The following is a 21,418-nucleotide window of genomic DNA, read 5'->3' as shown; positions in this document are numbered from 1 at the left end:
TCTGTTCTTCTCCTTTTCTTTGGAAAATATCTTGACTGACAAAGGTTGCAGAGGCTTCTCTAGGTTTATCAGAGTAAGAATTGTTCAGTTGTGACTGATTCTGCTATGTCATATTTGTTCCCTGGGGTTTTTATTGTATTTCTCTTTGTATTCCAAAAGGAGATGAAGGGGAACCAAGTGCAGTGAATGCAGGAAGATACCAGGATCCAGAAATTGGAAAAGAAGCTGGGAATCACGACCAATGGAAGACTGAAGGAAATCAGAAGCAGAAAAAGAAATTATTTGTCTTTCAAGGCAGGGATTTCCATGAAATTCTATTTGAGGACAGACAGCTGGAAGTAGAAAGAGGGAATGAGCATTCTGTTAATGGGGAAAGATCTGACTGCAAATCTTGTCTCAAGAACCATCAAAGAATTCACATTGGAGATAAACCGTATAAATGCTTGCTTTGTAGGAAGAGCTTTAGTTGCCCCAAAAATCTTACTATTCACCAAAGGATACACACTGGAGAAAAACCATATAAATGTTTGGAGTGTGAAAAGAGCTTCAGGTGGAGTGCACAGCTTACTTCACATCAATGGATTCATAGTGGGGAGAAACCGTATAAATGTTTGGAGTGTGGAAAGAATTTCAGTCAGAGCACAAGTCTTATTTGTCACCGAAGAATTCACACTGGGGAGAAGCCATATAAATGCTTGGAATGTGGAAAGAATTTCAGTCAGAGCACAAGTCTTATTTGTCATCGAAGAATTCACACTGGAGAGAAACCATATAAATGTTTGGACTGTGGAAAAAGTTTCAGTCAGAGCGCGCAGCTTATTCCTCATCAAAGGTCTCACACAGGAGAGAAACCATATAAATGCTTGGAGTGTGGAAAAAGTTTTAGTCAGAGTGCAAGCCTTACTTCACATCAATGGATTCACACTGGGGAGAAACCATATAAATGCTTGCAGTGTGGAAAGACCTTCAGTCAGAACACACAACTTACTTCACACCAAAGGATTCACACTGGGGAGAAACCGTATATGTGCTTGGAGTGTGGAAAGAGCTTCAGTCAGAGCATGCAACTTACTTCCCATCAATGGATTCACATGGGGGAGAAACCATATAAATGCTTGGAGTGTGGAAAGAGCTTCAGTCACAGCACAAGCTTGATTTGTCACCAAAGAATTCACACTGGAGAGAAACCATATAAATGCCTGGAATGTGGAAAGAGCTTCAGTCAGAGCACACAGCTTATTTCACACCAAAGGATTCACACTGGGGAGAAACCATATAAATGCTTACAATGCAGAAAGAGTTTCAGTCGTAGTGATAATCTAACTATACATCAAAGGATTCACACTGGGGAGAAACCATTTAAATGCTTGAAGTGTGGAAAGAGCTTCAGTCACAATACACACCTTACTTCCCATGAAAGGACTCACACAGGAGAGAAACCATGTAAATGTTTGGTATGTGGAAAGAGCTTCAGTCGTCGTGACAATCTAGCTGTACATCAAAGGATTCACACAGGAGAGAAACCATATAAATGCTTGGTGTGTGGAAAGACCTTCAGTCAGAGCACAAGCCTTACTGTACATCAAAGGATTCACACAGGGGAGAAACCATGTAAATGCTTGGTATGTGGAAAAAGTTTTAGTCGTAGTGACAAACTAACTGTACATCAGAGGATTCACACTGGGGAGAAACCATATAAATGTTTGGAGTGTGGAAAGAGTTTCAGTGAGAGTACACAGCTTACTTCCCACCAAAGGATTCACACTGGGGAGAAACCATATGAGTGCTTGGAGTGTGGAAAGAGTTTCAGCCACAGTAGAAGCCTTACTGCTCACCAGAGGATTCACACTGAAGAGAAACCACATAAATGCTTGGAGTGTGAAAAAAGTTTTAGTTGCAGTAAAAGCCTTACTTCACACCAAAGGATTCACATCAGGGAGAAACTAGATGTGACAACCTCCCCTCATTCCAGATACCTGACAAGTGAAAGTATTTATGGGCTTGTGAAAGATGTGAACAAATCGTGAAGTTGGAATTGTTCGAATTCCTTGATGCACCACAGAGCATGGACTCATTATTTTGGTATCTTACCAATTCTGTGGCCCTGGAAATCAAACTTAAGCTTTTTATGATGATGAATGAGAAGTAAACGTGAACACTGGAAGAAAATGGAGCAAAAGAAGGGACAGGAGACAGCCCGGGGGTGGAGGAGCTGGGGTAATCTTAAAATATGCTTGTTAATATGGAATACTGCCGTTTCATTATAATTATCATGACTCCCTCTGACTAGCCCTGTGGCTCTGACCTGGAGGGCTTAGAGGAAGAGCCTGAGGAGCCAAGGCCAGAGACCTAGGAGGACCAGCGGGATCCAGGAGGTTCTGATGCTGCAGAGGCACCAGTTGACCATGCCCCACAGCACCCTACCAGAGTCCTTGCCACCCGTTTCAGAGATCAGCTTAGGCTTCCACTAGGCAGGACATGAACCTGGACCCATAGCCCCTCAAGATCCACACTACAGGAATGCCAGTGGCAAAAGGTCCGGGCAGAAGTTGTGCAAAGGAGGCAAAGTGCAAGGCTGGCAGCGCAGCACTTCCCTGTAGCTCCAGAGCAGAGCACTGCAAGTGGCAATTCCTCACAGGATCCTGGCCAGAGCCTAGCACAGCCTCCTAAGCTTCAGCACCTGCCATCAGATGCAATCCAGCCAGGTCACTGCTCAGCCAGTGACTTGAGAAGGCTGAACTGGTGGATCAACCAGCCCACTAGGTGCAAGCCCTGCGCTCCAGCCTCCAAGTTCCAGCCCTTGGGTGCCCTATGTTCCTCAGCCTAACCAGCTAAGCCAGGGGCTCTACTCCATTGGAGTCCAGACCCAGTAAGCCTGCAGGGCTCAAGACAGCAATAAACTTTTAAAATACATTTTTGGATTCAACTTTTTATGTCAGTGATATGCTCTGTTAAGTGCACCTCTGCTTCTAGCATGACTACTTTAATTAGGAAGCTCAAGTAATTGAGCCTCTGTTTGGGACTAGCTGATACTCCTTGCACCCTGATGGAAGGGCTGTGTGTAACATATATACATGCTTGGAATGTGAAAAGAGCTTCAGGTGGATACAAAATTTACTTTTTGCTTAATGACTCACACTGTGGAAGAGGGTGAAACCATATAAATGTTTGCAGTGTGGAAATAGCTTCTGTCAGTACATTCATAGTGGGGTGCAATTATATAAATGATTTTTTAAAATTATCAGCTGCCCTTGAAATTGGTTCATCCATCAACACTTTCTTTATTCTGTTAAAGGTCCTGGTATGTTGATGACCTACTAAAATAGCACATTGCATGACCTGTCAGTTTCTCTCAAATTAGACTTATGCAAGCACATTTTCTACGAGGTGATCAAAACTGGTATAAACTTGCTGGAATTTTAGTCTGCTGCCACTCATTTCATAGCTGTGATTCTCAAGTCGTTGCTGGGTTGAGTAGACCCATCTGTTTGCACAGAGAAAGCAAGAAGGAAGAGAAGGTAGAGATCCAGGGCTGTCAAAGGTGCTGAAGAACAAAACCTTTGGCTCTAAATCCCAGCTTGTGTCATCTCCTTGCCCACCTCAAGCTACAAAACAATTGGGGGCCTGAAAAGGGCAGAAGGCTTCAATAACTACTGGTGAGCATGCTCAGTGGTATTCATCTTCCCACCATCTGCATTTGGTACCGCAGATCCCTGAGCAAGAGGCGGCTGCGAGGGCATCTCCATGTGGCTGATCATTTGTGGGTACAGAGTAAGGCCAAGCTGGTTGTCTTCCAGTGAAGGCATCTGAATATGTCTAACGAAATCTGCAGTTATGTTTCACTTAGTAGTTGGTTATGTCCAGCGTGCTGTTCTGTTGCATCTACTCATTTTAATTCCTGTGTCTGTTACTGAATGGATTGTGCTTCATCATGAACCCAGCCTTGTGTGAGTTTTACTGAGTGAATTATATAATTAAGAGCAAATATATTGCAGTTGGTGGCAAAGGAGGGATCCATGTGGTACAGAAGTGAAAGAACTGTGAAACTCTGTGAAATGGCAGGCTATACTGGAGAAACAAGATAGTGCTGTGGGAAACTGGCCTACATATGGAGAAAGGCTTAGAATGGTATTTAGAAGTGAATGAGCTCTCACCCATCCCTCCAAAAACAACTTGTTACTCCTTTGCTGAGCATTGTGTGTGTGTGTGTGTGTTATGTGCCATCAAGCCACCTCTGACCTATGGTGTCCTTATGAATGAAAGACCTCCAAAAGTCCTATCATTAACAGACTTGCTTCTTTCCTACTGCCTTCCACTTTTCCTAGCATTATTGCCTTTTCCAGGGAATTTTGTCTTCTCATGATCTGACCGAAGTATGATAGTCTCAGTTTTGTCGTTTTAGCTTCTAGGGAAAATTCGGGCTTGATTTGATCTCGTATTATAGGAGGAAAAACATACACACTTGTGTGCGAAATTTGATTCCTCCAGAAAAGTCTACAAATAAGTTGTTTAAAGAAATAGCTGAAAGCTTTAGATTTCACAAGAGGCGCTAGAAGAAAGGTGTGGCAGTTTATTTAAAGTATTTGTTAGCCAATAAATATTTTAAATAATAATAAATATTGTAAATAAATATTTTAAATAAAAAATAAAATAAATATAAATCATGTGTTCCCTAATGGTCTCTTATTTGGGAACCTATTAAGATAAGGTCATACTTACTTATGAGTTAAGGATAAATCTCCACTCCCTAGATATTTGACCAGACAGACAACACAGATGTAGATAAACAACAAATTTGTATTTAACAGAAAACAGGGTAGAAGTTTTGTGTGGAATACTTCAGTATATAAAGTAAAACTGGCTGTCAGTTTCACTACACGTAAGATTGGTATGTTTGGCCCGGAACAGGATGCTTATTTATCCCACCAAAACAAGCTTCTTTCCTAAACCCCAGACCCTCCCTAAAAAGCCAAATAAAATCCTGGCTAAACAGATGTTCTTATCCAGAGTCACAAATTCCCTGCCTGAAGAAAAATGTTTCTCTTCCCCCTTCTCACCTGCGGCTGGCTTCTCATGCAGGGGAGCTCCCTGGGTCCTGATTGGCTGACAGTCACTTGGGTTTGCATGAGGTCAAGATCACAAATCCCACCCCCACACCCAAAACAAAGGGGGATTTTTTGCCACAGAAGATGAATGTGTTTCCTCATTATAGCAGCATTTTGGTTTCTTAAAAAAAACCTTTATAACATGATTTCAAGGAGGGGCTTAATGAGGCATTAAGAGATAAATTTGTCAGCTTGTCTCACTGAGTAAACTAATGTAAAATTATCCCATTTATGGATGACTAGCTGAGTAATGTAATATGATAGACGGTTGTTTATAGTCCCCTCAACTCACTGTGATATGTAAAAATTGTAGTAGAATGTGTGTGTATTGTATAGATCAAACAAATGTATAATAAAAGTATTTAAAAAGAGACATTTATATGTGGATTTCACAGTAAGAAAGTACAAAGGGATCTTTCAGCTGAAGAAAACAGTAGAGTAGAAAGCAGATTGGTAATGGAAACAGCCACTAGAGATGCAGTGGGACTCCAAAGAGGAAACGGAAGCACAAAATGGCTGCTGAACAAAAGTTTCCATTTTCCTACCAAGCATAGGTTCAAAGATGCATATTGCAAAAAATGCAGAAAAGGAGACATATTCAAAGATTATGTAATATTACAAGGAATGCAGAAGGATTTACATCTTTTTTTCTTACTGGCTCCTACTGTGCCTCTCAGCAGCTTCAACTGCAGCGCTGTGCCTCTTGGCGTGGAGGCATCAATGATTCCCGCACCTGCCTCCAGTGTTGCCAGCTTGGCAGGGGCAGGCTGCGATGATTCCCACCCAGCCAGATCCCAGGCCTGGACAGCCCAGGTGAGCCTGATCTCATCAAATCTCAGAAGTTAAGCAGGGTTGGTCTTGGGTAGTCATTGGATGGGAGATCAACGAAGACCAGGGTTGCAGAGGCAGGCAATGGCAAACCACCTCTGATAGTCTTTGGGTCCCCATTGAAGAGGTGTGATGTAAATATCTAAATAAGTAAATTTTGGAAAAAGAAAATGAGCTCAGTACGGTATATTAAGATCCCCCCATTCCCCCCCCATTGCTTTATTTGTGTTATTTTTCACCATCCTTCCTCCCTAACAGTTTTAAAGACGGAGAGTGGCACATAAATGTAGATCCCATGAATTAATCTGGATTGCAGAGGAGGCCGCTCCTGCTCTCCCCACACAACCGACACAGGAACTCCCCAGGAATTATGTCCCTCCACTCTCTCAGCCCTGGAGTTGAATTGAGTCTCGGCAACGACTGCCCCCTGCCTCCCCTGTTGGCAGCAGGGAGGGGAATGATGACTTCTGCACCCTTTACCTGCCTCCAGCATTGCCAGGTCAGCTCTGAGGGGGGGGGGTGATTCCTGCACCCGCCCGCCTATCTCCTCCATCAGCAGCATGGCACGGGTTGGGAGCAACGATTCCTGTGCCTCCTGCCTGCCAACATCATCACCTCCTTGGCTTGGTGGCAGCGATGATTCCCACCCAGTCAGGTCACAGGGAGCTCCTCCCCCAGGGAGGGACAAAGGGTGCAAAGACTGGCTGGGTCCCACTGTCTCCTGGCAGGCCTGCTCTGTTCTTCTTCCATCCAGCTGTTCTCTCCCTTGCCACCTCAGAGTAAGCTTCGACATTCACACCACCCGCTCATGGCTACCTGCTTGCCTGCCCACTTGTTTTCCGGACAATCTATTTTGTTCCCAAGTGCCCCCTCATACAGATTTAAGTATCCACAGCAGGGGGCACTTGGGAATTTGATATGTGATATATCAAACAACAGGATCACACAAGTAGAAATGCAGTAAGATCAGTATAATATATACAGCAAATGATAACACAATAAAAAGCTGGTATAGTCCACAGCCTCTTTCCTCTTGCAAAGTTTCTTTCTGAACCATTTTGTTATAGTACAGGCCTTTTGCATTAATGGAAAAGCCCTCCTGAATAACTTTGCAGAATGAATTAGAGAAATCCTCTTCCCTTCCTCCTGGTAGCCTTTGCAATCTCCTGAGGCAGGCTGTACAACAAGGTGGAGGACACAACAGAGGAAGGTTTTGCTGGACGAGAAAAGCTGTCACAGTGGAACAAAGAAAAAGAGGCAGTCATGCAGATATCTGTGTCCAATGCCTTTAAGGGCTGTGTATAAGATAATCGGTGCCTCAGATTGGGTTTGGTAGTTGCTGGGTAGCCAACAAAGTGACTGTTGTATGGATGTTGTGAGCATATTCCACCTGCATTCTGGTAATAACTGAACTGGGGCATCCTGTACTGTCTGGAGTCTCTGAGTTGACTTCAAGAGCAAACCCATGTAGGGTGCATTACAATAGTCTAGTTTTAGTGTTACCATGACATGGATCCAGGTGCCTACATCAGCTGGGTCAAGGGGACATCTTCCAGGCCAAATGAAGGTGGAAAAGGGCAGTTTTTGTGACTGCATAAGCTTGCTTCTCCACCAGTAACACTGGATCCAGTATAGCCCATTGGCTCTTAAATGGGCAGCTGAACCCCATCAGATGCCGAAAGTGCAACCTGCCTTCCCAGCCAGCATTACCGTCATCCTCTCAGAGTTCAGTCTCCATTTGTTCATTCTCAGCCACTTAACAACTAAAGTCAGGCAGTGGCTCAAGACCTCAACCACATCCCCGGGGATATCTGGCTAGAGGGACGCAGAGCTGGGTGTCCCGGGCATACTGATGGCACAGCATCCAATACTCGAACTACGAATGCTTTCTCCTAAGGGCTTCCCATAGAGATTGGATCCCATAGGAGATAGGATTACAGTAGCTCAAGAAAAGCTCTTCCAGTACCTTGCGATCCAACGTGGAGGTATTCCAGTCTAAGCGTTTTAAAATCAATGGGCTTAGACTGGAGTAAGTGAATGTACAATGTGTGACTTACTACTGAGTAATAAACACAGGATAGCCACACCAGGCAAGACCAAATCCACCTATTCACGCATATCCCAGTTCAGTACAGCCAGGTTCCTCCTCCGAAGATCAGAAGCTCTGATACTTTGCTCTGATACTTTGCTCACAGCTAGAAAACTGGGCGGTGCCACTTGAACACTTCCTGGGGGGCAGATCTTGCCGAGAGAAAATTAGCAGGTCAGGGAGCAAGACTGCGCCTGAACCCTTTCTTTGCCCTGCTGGTTTTCTGTTCCCGTCAAGGTTTCTGTAACACAGGGGAGATTTTAGAAACGTGACCCCCCCACCCACGCACCCCGTCCTGAGCGGTGCAGTCCGCGCTGCCTTCTCTGGCGATTCTGTGGCCAGACTTGCATTTGCATCTTCTGCCGCTTGACTCGCGTGTCTTGCTGCTGTGGGAAGGGAGCGTCTCCGAGCGGTACAGCAAGGGCCGGAGAGGGGGGATCGCGTCTCTTGGGCGCCTCTTCCTCCCAGGCAGCTTCGTCAGGGAAACTGGACAGTTTCTGCCGCCCCAGCAAGAGGGGCAGGGCCGATCTGAGCCCGGCTGGGTTTTGTTTGCAAAGGGGCAGGGGCGCGTGTCCGCTTGTTACGCCCCCGGGTATAAACTTTATAAACAGACCGATAAGCGCCTGCTCCTCCCCGACCCGTTCCTCTGAGGCTCTGCTCCTCCCGCCTGCTTCCTTCCAGCTTTTCTGATTGATGCCTCTTTGGGGGACATTTTAGGCGGTGTTGAAATCCTGGCCGGCGGGAAGGCGGCTGGGCGGTGCCGGAGGAGGCTTTCCATGCGGGCGATCTGCGCCGAGCGAGCCTGCAGCCCCTGATCAGTCCCAGGGAAAGACGCCCCATTGGCCCGGGCCGCGAAGGGCAAGGTCTCCTCTCGAGGCACTTACAGAGGTGAGCACACCTGGGAGGCAGAGAGAACAGTTCCGCCCCAAGGCCCTTTCTCCAGCCTAGAGCGGGAAAACGAAACTACCGCGGTTGCTCTCCCTTCCCTTTGCCGAGGCAGCCATGGCGGCTGGCGGTCCAGTCAAAGAGCTCTGCGAGGAAGCCACTTGCTCCGTCTGCCTGGAGTTTTTCAGGGATCCCGTCACGATCGCCGAGTGCGGCCACAACTTCTGCAGAGCCTGCCTGGCCCGGAGCTGGGGGGAGTCGGGGGTAGAGGCTTCCTGCCCCCAATGCAGGGGAAAAGCTCAGCCGAAGAACCTGCGGCCGAACCTGCAGCTGGCCAACTTCGTGGAAATAGCCAAGAAGTTCCCTCTTCAGGAGGGACAGGGGGGCGTCTGCGAGAAGCACCAGGAGCCCCTGAGGCTCTTCTGCAGGGATGAGGAAGAGCCCCTGTGCATGTTCTGTGGCAAATCCAAGGAGCACAAAGATCACGAGGTGATCCCCCTGGAGGAGGCTTCCCAAGACTACAAGGTAAGAAATCTCTGTGAATCTTCCTTGGGACCAGCCTTGGCTTCTCTCTGTAAGTTTTTTGCAGTGGAAAGAGCCCTACTGTGCAAATAAGGACAGGTATTAAAGCAATTAACATTAGGAACCAGCTGTTTAACAGTGGCGGGGGATTGGTCCAGCCTTCCTTAACTTTAGATGCCCAGCTTATTATGTGGAAATGCTGCCACCCCCACTTCCTGGATACATTTGGTTGTCCAGAGGTTGGAAACAGGATACTGGGTTAGGCAGATCCATGCTTGGCTGATCCAACAGAGCTCTTGTTGTGCCCCATTTCACCAACACAAGAGACTATTTCTCAACTTTGTGGGCACAAAATTTCCCGTGGTTGCAAAGTATCCTTATAGGCATAGGGTCTTGTTGGTCTCTCGTTGGCTTGTAATGATATTTTGGCCTTTTCTTTAAGCCACAAATTGGCTTCCAAAGCAATGGAGAGTAATGCATGCATCAAAAGAGGTGCTTGAGGTTCTCCTCATGATGGAAGGGTGCTTGTCTATGGCCTTATCTCTTCCCAACTTCATCCCACCAGAAGATTACAGAGGGCCAGCCAGGACGAGAGGCTGTCTGGGAGAAAATGGATGGGCTGGTTTGGATTTGCATCTGAAATGTGGCCTTCAGCCCAGCAGGGTCCATCCGAATTCATGCAGTTCCTGTCAAGAAATACTATGCCAGTCTACTTTTTGGCCTTTTTCAAATATTGGTTCAGGCCTTCTGGCCTAATTGGAAGCTACGAAGGCCTTTTCCTCTGGGCAAGTGCAGTCAGGAGGAGGCTGCATGGTTCCCATATAAAAGAGAGTGGGATGGAACAAGCCACAGGTGCAGATCAGAGCGCTTCAAGGATAGAGCTCAGGAGGGAGTCTCAGAGCCAAGCTACAAGTGACACCTTTCACAGGTTGGACACTTGTCAGCTTCCCTCAAGTTTTGATGGGAAATGTAGGCGTCCTGGTGCCAATCAATCAGTTTCGTAGGCAACAGGGGATGGACTTCCTGCAGACCTTCTGCTGACCTGGAAGTGAACTTCTGCTGACCCGGAAGTGATGATTTTCTGACCCAGATGTGACGTTTTCATGAACCAAATGAACTGGTTCTCAGCCCCACCCTCCTCAGGGTGATTGTTGGGGGGATAATAATAACATACTTTGTAAACCGCTCTGAGGAGGTGTTAAGTTGTCCTGAAGGATGGTATATAAACTGAATGTTGTTGTTGTTGTTATTATCACCATCATCATCTCGTCTGTGGCCCATTCACTGATTGATCAAGCTGGTCAGGCCATACTGTGGGCAGGTAGCCATAAAGCTACTTACATCCTTCCTACAGATCATGTCCTTCCTATGTTAAAGGTCACATTTTTCCTTTGGGGATGGTTGTTGTTGGATGCCTGTAGTCACACACTCGTTCTGGACTTTGGATTCTGTGGTTTTCTCTGGACTCTTATGCTCTAGCTGAAAGGTAACGGTCTGTTTTAGAACAAAATGCCTGTGACAGTATTATTAGAACAGCTATTTAACTGTTATTATTTTCTTTTCCTGTTTTGCATACTTCTGTAACAATATTTTCTTGCACTTCTTTAATATACTTGTGAAGTTATTCAGGTTTCACTGCTTCAGTCTGAATCCAGCACTATTGCCTACTGGCCACAGCTATCCAAGTAATTGTTTTGTGGACCTTAATCTGCAAAGTTGTCTGTCTTGCATGACTGATTTCGTTTTGGTAAATACCCAGGAGGACTTGAGATTTGCCTCTTGGTCTCAAGTGAAGTGTTAACCTAAGAGATTGGTGGTAGCTTTGCTCGTCCGCAACTGAGGATTCACTTTCCAGTTTTGAGGGTTTTGTCTCTTGACCCCCAGGGAGGTTTCAACAGTTCCCGCATCATCTCCTTACACACTTGGATCCCCTTTGGGGGGTTTGTCATAATAACCCCCAGGGGTGTGCACTGTGCACTGCAAGAAAGGAATGGGGTGAGTGTGTCTGGGGGTTCCTCTGGTACATTGCAAATCGTAGCTCAAAGTGGGGCCCGGGAGAACATAGTTTACTTGGAAGCAGGACTTGTGATTTGTTCATTGGCTTTCAATGGAATATAAGGCTTAATTTAAAAAAAACTCAGTTACACCTAGGTTTATATGATTTTTTGTTCTGAGTGAGGCATTAATTATGTCCAATCTTCCAGGCCAGGGGAGATGCAGTTCCAGGTGTGTGGGGGAATTAAAACAAATTCTGTTCCTTTGTTTTGGGCACCAGCCAGTCGTGGCAGCTCGGAAAGAGAGAGTCTGCCAGAAGCACCAGGAGCCGCTGAAACTCTTTTGCAAGGCCGATGAAGCCCCCGTCTGTCTGGTCTGTGACCGATCCAAAGAGCACAGAAATCATGAAATCATTCCCGTTGAGGAGGCTTCTCAAGAGTACAAGGTAAGAAATCGACATGGTGGATATTGGTGGGGGGAAATGGTGGATCCTTCCCTTTTGGGACTATTTGTAGGGAAACTTCCTCCAGTATCTACCCCAGCCTCTTGGCCTTCCTCCTGGCTTGACAACTCCCTTGGTAATTGCCTCCCCCTTTCCTGCTGAGGCTAATATGCAGGAGATGGGCTGACGCCCTCTCTAGCTGTGTTGCTGTTTGGCCAGCCAATTGCTCTCAACCACTACCTGATCATTTCAACTGGGGATACTGGGGATTGAACCTGGGACCTTCTGCATGCCAAGGAGATGCCACTGAGCCAAAGCCCCTCCGCTGCACTGCAGCACTAAGGGTGTGTGATCTGTGTTCAGCAACCAGATTAAAAGATGGATTAATCCTGATCTGGCTTAATGTGGTCAAGCTGGATCGCATGCCTAGACCCCAGATGGGATCCAGGCACTTGGGCTCGCAGCAGAGGTGGAACAGCAGCAGCAGTGACAAGACAGTCACTTCGCAAATGGAGCCAAGTTCTGTGCTGCTGCTGGCAGGGGACGGGGAGCAGCAGGCAGTTTTCTCATCCTATTTTCCCTTTCCCCCCCCCCACACACACACCTGAGCCCCTTGAAGCCTCCATTGCTGGCTGCCTTTTAAACTCGGTGTCTCAACAAGCTCCCCCCCCCATCCCTTGCTTCACTAAAAGGATTCTTGGCAAGGATTCTCTGGTGTGACACTGGAAGTCTCTGCACTGACAATAAACTTGCACTAGAATTATACTGAATCAGAGGATCTACGTAGTTAAAAAGGCTTGGAAATGTTTCCTCCATAGGAAACAGTGGACAGTGTTTCCAATCCTGGGGTCCAATCCTCCTGAAATTTGGGGGAGGGGCCTTTAGGGGACAGTGAGAAGTAGGCACCCTGCAAATTTTGTAGAGATTGCTTAAAAATGCCCTCCAGCCTCCCCTTAAAGTCATTTTTCCCTGTAGAGAGCAATGGCTGATTCAACCTGAGATTCTCTGACCGGGATTTTACAGATCCTGCTTTAAAAAAAAAATCGCTGACATCAGAATATTTTTTTGGGTGCACACCCCTATGTAGCACTACTAGAAACCCCCCTTGCTACAGCTATCTTTACTTCTGCTCTTGCTCCACATTCCCCCTCCAATATCACAGTGGATTTAATTTTGGCATTCTTCGCCAAACCTGCATTGGTATGCTCTTTCTTGGAAGTTTGTACCCAAATGGGCTTTGGAGTAGTGTGGAATGGGAGGCAGAGATTTCCATCCCCCAATCCAGCGCCATTTACCCTCCCACCTATTTTGGGTTTTTAAAGTTTTATTTATTTAAAATATTTATTAGCCACCTTTCCTTCAAAGGTGCGCAAGGTGGCTTACAATGTAAAATATCAAATAACAGCTCTTATTTAACAGATTGTGACCAGAATATCTGAAAGACTTATCTTCTCCCATATGTTCCTGCTCAGGAATAAAGTTCACAGGGAGAGGCCCTCTTGACTGTCCCATCAACCAAAGAAGCTCCATTGGTGCGTACATGGGACAGGGACTTCTTGGTGGCAGCCCCACAATTGAAAAACAACTTCAGAAGGCTGTTGAAGACTGTATATTTAGGATACGTTTTTAATGTATTTTACCTGTGTTTTAACTCTGTTTTGAACTGATGTTTTTTGATACTTTACATTGTAAGCAGCCTTGCGCACCTGTGGAAGATAGGCAACCAATGAATGTTTTAAATAAATAAAAATAAACAAAGATTGGAGACTGTCAGGAAATTATCCAACATAGTAGGGATTTGGGAAAGTTGTTTTCCAACCCAGGTTGAATTACTGCCTCCTTGAGCCCGGTTGGTATGGTTCCTGTTCTCAAGAAAGCACCGGTCACTCCCCTCACCCAGTCCGCCAGTCCTCCTCTGGCAGCTTTATTCAGCCAGGAAGGACAAGGGTTGAGCACACGGGTTGTTGGTCTCACCTCTGGAAGAAGGATCTTGTCCTTATTATCGAGCTCCACAAACAGCTCCTGCCAGTGAACTTTTTGCCGCTTCTTTTTAAAATTATCAGTAGTAAACATGCTATAATTGTTAACACACTATAATGATATACTGACTGAATATTTTTAAAAATTTATTCATTTATGTCATTTATATCCTCCGTCCACTTTTTTTTTTTGCAATGGGGACTCGAAATGGCTTACATTGATCCCCTCTACTCCATTTTCTCCTTAGAACAACCCTGGGAAGGAGGTTAGCCTCTGTGTGTGTGTGGTTAGCCCAAGGTCACCCTGTGAACTTCTGTGGCCGTGTGGGGATTTGAACTTGGGTCTCCCAAAACTAAAAACCAGCCTGTAGCAGGGGATGAGGGTGGAATGGTGGGTAGGATGGGGAATATCCATGTGGAAGCAGTATTGCCACTGCGAATAGCATCCCCAGTGGCAATCAGAGGAGAATAAGGGAGCTGCTTGTGTTTAGCCTTTGGAAAATGTTGTTGAAGATCCCATTAAGGACATCTGGCAAGTATATCTAGCTTGGCCCTTAATGATGGTTTTGCTTATTGCCAAAAAGGAACAAACCTCATTTTGGGGTGTTTCCTCTCCCCCAGGAACAATTCTGCAACTGGCTGGAGATTCTGAAGGAGGCGAGAGAAGGAATTCTGGTCTATAAAGCAGACGTAGTGAAGGAAAGTCAAGACCTGCTCGTAAGTGTCACTATTGCTGAGAAGTGAACAGATTCTAGAACCAGTACTGGTTGGGGGGGGGGAGAGAATTCAAATGGCAGAAAAGTCAACCCATGAGGCAGCCCCCCTTCAAATTTGGAATTGCTTGGTTCCCCACAGAAAACATTGCTTAGAGATCCCTTAGAATGGTATGTTGTGAACATTTCCTGTGGGAGATGTATGGGGCCATTTTGTACTCACTTTCCCCTGTACTGGTGGTGATGCTGAAATTTCTAATGGTCTTCTTGGATGTACAAATTCATCCTGCTCGCTATGCTAGTTTGCATTATGAGTTCAGTATTGTTTTCTTAAGCAGATACTCTGTGCCTCTGAATGTTAAATAAAGTTCTGTGCACGGATGCTCAATATTCAACAGCCCAGGCCCCTAAAGACTGCTGTTTGGTAGACTGAACAATGCAGTTCTGAGCAGAGTTTTACCCTTCCAAGCCCATAGCAGTAAATGGGCATCGGAAGGTTTAACTGCTTTTGAGGATGCCTCAAAAAAGTCTTCAGTGTTAGCTGCTTACTTGCACTTAAACTCTGAATCTCTACGAACTACAGAGCAACTTGGAAGGTCTTTAATTTCTGCTGGTTGCAATCAGTTGATGTCCCAAGCCATTGTTAGCTGTGGGGTGTATCCTGGGCAGAAATACCCAAATTACTCAGGGAGCAATACAGTAATGTGTTTGTCCAGGGCCCATTAGTTTCATACACCAACACTGGAAGCCTGAAGAAGTCTCCAAAATATCTGAGCCCCCTTGTACTAGCCACAAATTGGCTGGAAATGCCAATGGCTAGTGCATCAATCCGGTATCAAGCCTAGCGGAGTTCAGCCATTACTAATTCTAAGAGGGAAAGTACTTGGGATATTCAGTAGCCTGTCAGTTTCCCCCCTAGAAGTTTCTTCTTGCCCAAAATGCAGTCAGGGAAGTTGCGATTTAAACTAGGAGACCAAGTGAGGTGGAGAAGCTTGTTATCTCTTTTTCCCCCGGTGGTTTTTCTACTCAGACCTTGAATCTGGTCCTTTGTTGAGAAGGGGGGAGAGGCTGCCTATGGAGGGAGTTTTAGTGGGGAAACAGAAGGCCTCCAAAGTCCTTCCTACTCTCTAGGTCTTCTACTGCAGAAATAATCTTTTGTGACTGAAAGAACCCCTCCATGAGTTCAAGTGAGATCAGCTGGTACTTTAACCCCGAATGTGGGTTAAATTTCTCTTTTTCCCTGCCAAATTTTGATGGGATCTCAGTGAAAGGCAAAAATTGCTCATCTGATAGGAGTGTCTTATAGTGTTCCTTCCAGCGTGTTTCTGACATGCTTTTCTTCTCTTTCCATCTCAGAAGCAAAGCAAAGAAGAGAAGCAAGCAACAGCAGCCAAGTTCAGCCGACTGCACGAGTTTCTGGAGGAACAAGAGAAACTTCTGCTGGCCCAGATGGAAGAGGTGGAGAGGGAGGTAGCAAGCCAAAGGGACCAGCACCTGGCGGAGCTCTCTGAGGGACTCTCCTCTCTTGAGAGCCTCATCCGGGAGATGGAGGAGAAGAGCCAGCAACCAGCCAGTGACCTCCTGCAGGTAAGGGGGTGGCAGGAAGACCCTCGGCTCCCCTTTTGGAGATGGCTGGCTCCAGTTCTTTTCTATGCCTTCTTCACTTAGGCAAAAAGCCAGTGAGACCATTTTAGGCTGTGCATAAGTTCTTGTTCCCTCTCTGTCCGTGTACTGCTTGTCCCTCTGCTGTTGCATGTCTTCTTCTGTGGCTTTTCAACAGCAGCTTACTGTTTGATCAGTATTTTTACATCTTAAATTTTGTTTCTAAGTAAAGAACACTTCAAAGTGTGCATTTTAGTGAAAAAAGAAAATGTCAAGGAACGGTTCAAATGTTTTGCTTAGGATAAGTATGGCTGGTGCAGTAATGCACCATCCAGTGTTCATTCCATATGGGTGAGCATTGCGGGTCAATAATGGGGAAGGCATTAAGTTCTACGTGGACCCCAGGTGACTGCAGAAGTGCAGTTTCTCAGGTGACCTGAAGGGCCCTGGTGTGTTAAGGGCCTCTGTCAGAGTCTCCCCATTTTGCATCTCAGTCACAGACATATCTCAGAATCTGCTGTTCTGTGGAGCCTTTGTTTGTTGAGGCTGAGAATCAAGAAGCTGTGGTGGTGCACAGGTGGTTTGAGGTTTGCCAGTACCTCAAATTTTCTTCCCAGTGTACCCAGGAGGGCATTGAAGTACCCTTTTCTGGCACATTCCTTGCTCAGTTGAGAATGTGACACCATTTCACAGTGGCTGGCCAAGGGTCTAGAGGAATCCATGGGGTCACACTGATGGAGAATGGGGAATGGCCCTTGTTTGAGAGGTTAAGCAAACTACAAAAGAAAATGGCAGATGGAGGAATCTCTGAAGCGTGCGTGTGCGCGCGTGTGCGCGCGTGTGCGTGTGTGTGTGTGAGAGAGAGAGAGAGAGAAAGTTGGGAGGAAAACCAGGTTCATAGGTAGTTTTTTGAGACAGTCAGAAATAAGGCCTGTATGAAAGATCTTCTGCAGCGACTTTTAAACTGAGTTTTTTTGCCGGGGATGGCAATATATTGTGTACTGTTGTCAAATGGATTGCCTGGCTCTACTCTGAAAGGGCTTCACTTTGCCTGCTGCTGTCATTCCCTCAGGAAGATGCTGAATGAACTTCCGGTTTGGGATCCATGGAGGTCTAACGCAGCTCTAATCGTGGAGCTGACCGGGCTGCCGTTTAAGCGGCCAGCGGGGCAAAACAAAGCCCGCGGCCAACTGTTCTCAGGCGGAGAACAGGCATAGAACGCTCAAGTACCTCAGGGAGCGTTGATCTCGGGCGAGGGGGGGTCCTACGCAACGGATCCTCTCCCGACCCTTGAGGTCCCACCCTAAGACAGGTCGGCTATAATCTCTGCGGCAGTCCTGGTGCCAATGCGGTTGGCATAAGACCTACATGCCCAAGCTTCAACAGGGGAAAGAAGAGTGGATGGGAATCTAAGATTGAAACAGCGATTACAACCCATGGAAAGTGAATGAGAAGGTAAAGATCACTATCTCTTGAAACGGGACAGATTACTTAAAGTAAAGAAGAATTAAAGTAGACTTTTAAACTGCAACAGACTCAGTATAAGGAGGGGAGGACCCGGCAAGAATTATATTAGAAAAAGGACTAAGTTAAACGAAGTTATTAAAGAAATTGGACTACTGTTTTGAATACCTGTGGCTAGAAGGAGATATCAGGCTGTGAGAAAGTTTTACCATCGCGAGAACTGCTGTGGGAAGTCGGGAAACAGGAAGTACGTAACAACGATAGAGTTGCTGGAGAGAAGCGGCCCTTGCCGGAGGGCAGGAAGAAGGGAATCGCCATCTTTGAAAGGGGAAGAGCCGCGGCTTCAGCGAAAGAGGAAGTAAGCCATATTGGATTACAAAAATCATAGAGGAACCATAGAGAAAAGACGCCCGACATTTTGGACTATTTAAAAGGTTTTTTTGGAAAAACCAGGACATTTAAACTAAAAGGACATTAAATTAAACGCCACGGAGCTAAGGAAGAGAGCGGACTCGTGGGAGCGAGCCAAAGCAAGCCCCACGATGTAGAAAAAAGAGTGGCAATCGGCGATAGAGAATTTGGATAAAAAACTTTTAGAAGTGATTAAGGAGCTCAAGGACATGAAACCGGAGTTGGTGAAAGAGGTTAAAGAGACAGTAAAAAATGAGCTGGCAGAAGTGAAGAAAGGTATGGAAACAATGCAAAATGACCTGCAGGGAACACAGCAAAGAGTTAAGGTAGTGGAAAGTGCAGTGGAGAATTTAGCAGATACGCAACGAACAGAGATGAGGGTGATGAGGGGGAGAATGGCGGTTGCGGAGAGTAAACATATGGAGAAGCAGCTGAATGTGGGTCCTTAGGTCAGCGGATAGGAAAGCCTACCCTGATCGAAAGGGCACTCTGCTCCCCTTTCCTCGTAAATGCTTAACAAGGCAACGTGCAGTTCCAGCCGTCCAGGTCAGTAACTGGTTAACTGGATGCCAGCAAAGATAAACATTATTTCCTTGGTCATCAGTCCTTGTGTATGCATGCTGTGCTTAAATAAAGGAGCCACTGCCTGGCTAGGGAGACTAGCCTTCGCAGACTGATGCTCAGAATCGCAACCCTGTGTCGTGTCATTCCTACAAGTGGCGCAGCCGAACAGGGACACCCGCTCACCAACGCCTGGCATAGGCCCCTTTGAGTGCACTCCTTCGTCGCTGTCTCAGTGACCCCTTCATTGGTGAGTATGGGAGGACAATTTTCACATGCCCAGCGCAGGCATATCGAGGAACTCCAGTTCCTGGTTCAGAAGTCCGGCGGGTCCGTGACTTCTAGTCAACTTCGCTCCTTGGTTCAGGAGCTTACTAAGCTCTGCCCCTGGTATCCTGAGGAGGGGTCTCTCCGCCTCAAGGACTGGGAGAAAATCGGCCGGGTTCTCCATGCCCCGCCACGAGCTCATGTAGAATTGTTGCATACCTGGTATCAATGCAGGAATGCAGTGGAGAAGTTTACACCCGTTCCAATTGCTCAGTTGTCTAAGGAATGTCCACCGGAGTATGCTGAGGTGCAATTGCTTCCTCCAGCACCGCTCAGCTCTCCCTCCCCTCCAAAACCCTCTGCACCTCCCGGTAAGGATTTTAATCCTCCACCTTCTGCGGGAGGGGTGCCAGGGCGGCTGGTGAGGGAGGTACTGGAACGAGAACTCAGGCAGGCGAAATCTGAGGATGTGGCAGAATTAACTGAAATGCTTGCTATCTGCCCAGTTCACGTTACTGACCAGGTTGATGCTCAGGGTCGCCAGATTGTGGAGTATAAGCCTCTCTCTTATCCTGTTCTTACTGAGTTAAGGAAAGCGATTCGAGATACGGGATTGCAGAGCAGTTATGTGCAGGGTATGCTTGAGGCTGTCATGCGTAATCATACTCTAGTCCCAGAGGATTGGAAAACCATGATTCGCATGCTTTTAACTCCTGCACAATATGTGGTTTGGGAAAGTGAGTTCCGCCAGCAGTGTTTACTAAGAGGCGCCAATTCTGGTGGCGCTTACACTGCTGAGCAACTCTATGGGGCAGGAAATTTTAGTGACACCAATCATCAGATAGTCTTGCCTGCTGCCACTCTGGAGGTTTCTTCAAATTGTGCCTTTCGCGCTTTTCAGCGTGTCCCCTCCTCTGGCAAACCCTCGCAAACCTTTTCCAGCGTTCGCCAAAAAGCCACAGAGCCTTACACAGACTTTGTTAATCGCCTGCAGGAAGCCCTCAGGCGTCAAGTTGATAACGCTGACGCTCAAGAGGAGCTGTTACTTAAGTTAGCTAAAGAAAATGCTACCTCTGAGTGCCGAAGGGTTATCACCGGTCTGGGGAACAACCCGGAGTTGGCAGACATGATTAGAGCTTGCCAAGATATAGGAAGTTCCTCTCATCAAGCCTTTTTGCTTGTTGCCGCTCTACGTCAGGGTGTACAACCAACACCTACCAGCCCAACTTGAACAGGACAGCCCCTCACACTTGTAGCTTTGCAGCAGCTCCTCGGCACCCTTAATTGGGTGGAACCTTATTTTTCTTTCCATACCAGTCTTTTGAGCCCATTGTTTTTTCAGAGCGAAGGTCGCTGGATTACTAAATATTCTGCCAACCAGGCCTCTCCCCAGCGAGCGGAGCTCGCTGCTGCTATCCTTGCATTTCACACCTTTGCCCAGCAGCCATTTAATCTCATCTCTGACTCCCACTATGTTTGTAAGCTAATCAGCTGTCTTCCTGGTGCTTATCTGGCTCCCCGCATCGATTCTAATCTTATGGCTCTGTTCCTCATTCTAAAATCTCTCCTTGAACAGCGTTCTTGTCCCTTTCATGTTGCCCATATTCGAAGTCATACCTCCTTGCCTGGACCTTTATCGGAAGGCAATGCGCGTGCTGATACTGCTGTCCATTCTCTGTTTTCTGATCCCATCTCCAGTCATCAATTTTTTCACCAGAATGCCAAAGGCCTTGCTCAGTTATTTAATATTCCTCTATCAGAAGCCCAAGCCATTGTATCAGCGTGCCCGCACTGTGCTGGCTTTTCTCACGTCCCTGAAGGGGGGGTCAACCCTCGTGGCCTAGGGCCCAATGCGCTTTGGCAAATGGATGTGACTCATGTTCCTGACCTCTCCCCATGGAAGTTTGTTCACGTATCTATCGATACCTTTTCTGGGGCGCTTTGGGCCACTCCTCAGCGGGGAGAAACTGCTTCTCATGTTATTTCCCATCTCCTCGCTGCCATCACTGTTTTAGGCCGTCCACAGCGGTTAAAAACTGATAATGCTCCTGCTTACTGTTCTTCTACCCTTCAGCAGTTCTGTGATCAATGGAATATTTGTCTTTCTCATGGCATCCCATATAACTCCACGGGTCAAGCTATTGTTGAACGGGCTAATCGTTCCTTCAAAACCCTGCTGCAAATACAATTAAAACAGGGGAAATATAGAACCCCCAATTTGGCAAACATTACACAGCAAGTCCATAAGGTTCTTTTTACTTTGAATCAATTAAATTTCTCTCAAACCCCAGGAACCATGCCTATAATAACCTGGGGTCGAGATTTTGCTTCTTTTCTTATCCTACAGGTCCTACAGGCCAACAATCAACCGGAGACGCCCGAGAATCTGTGTGCTGCCATCTTTGCGGTTATAACTGCCAATTCACTTCTCATTCTGTGTGTGCTGTTTTGTTTTCTGACCCCTGTCCAGGCAGATTCGTTGCCTGACCACCTGCAATATAATCTTTGGGAACGTCTTGCAAAGCAGGTTAACGTTTCCTCCTTTTGTCTGAAAG

At 46.6% G+C, this 21,418-nt stretch overlaps 2 protein-coding genes across 2 annotated transcripts in view; both read left to right on the top strand.

The window, feature by feature from the left end:
- Positions 1 to 21,418, top strand: part of LOC129329361 (zinc finger protein 208-like) — a 192,776-nt gene that overhangs the window by 58,326 nt on the left and 113,032 nt on the right. The window contains exon 7 of the mRNA XM_054978899.1: positions 497 to 1,930. Coding sequence (XP_054834874.1) covers positions 497 to 1,930 — 1,434 coding nt within the window. The remainder of the gene's footprint in view (positions 1 to 496; positions 1,931 to 21,418) is intronic.
- The window catches only part of LOC129329400 (E3 ubiquitin-protein ligase TRIM7-like), a 28,901-nt gene continuing 16,190 nt past the window's right edge, over positions 8,708 to 21,418 (top strand). The window contains exons 1-4 of the mRNA XM_054978961.1: positions 8,708 to 9,432; positions 11,705 to 11,869; positions 14,467 to 14,562; positions 15,915 to 16,145. Of these exons, the coding sequence (XP_054834936.1) occupies positions 9,025 to 9,432; positions 11,705 to 11,869; positions 14,467 to 14,562; positions 15,915 to 16,145 (900 nt within the window). The 5' untranslated portion in view covers positions 8,708 to 9,024. The remainder of the gene's footprint in view (positions 9,433 to 11,704; positions 11,870 to 14,466; positions 14,563 to 15,914; positions 16,146 to 21,418) is intronic.

The sequence above is a fragment of the Eublepharis macularius genome, chromosome 4 (genome assembly GCF_028583425.1).
Source record: "Eublepharis macularius isolate TG4126 chromosome 4, MPM_Emac_v1.0, whole genome shotgun sequence".
NCBI lineage: Eukaryota > Metazoa > Chordata > Lepidosauria > Squamata > Eublepharidae > Eublepharis > Eublepharis macularius.
This window is presented reverse-complemented; position numbering and strand designations above follow the sequence as displayed.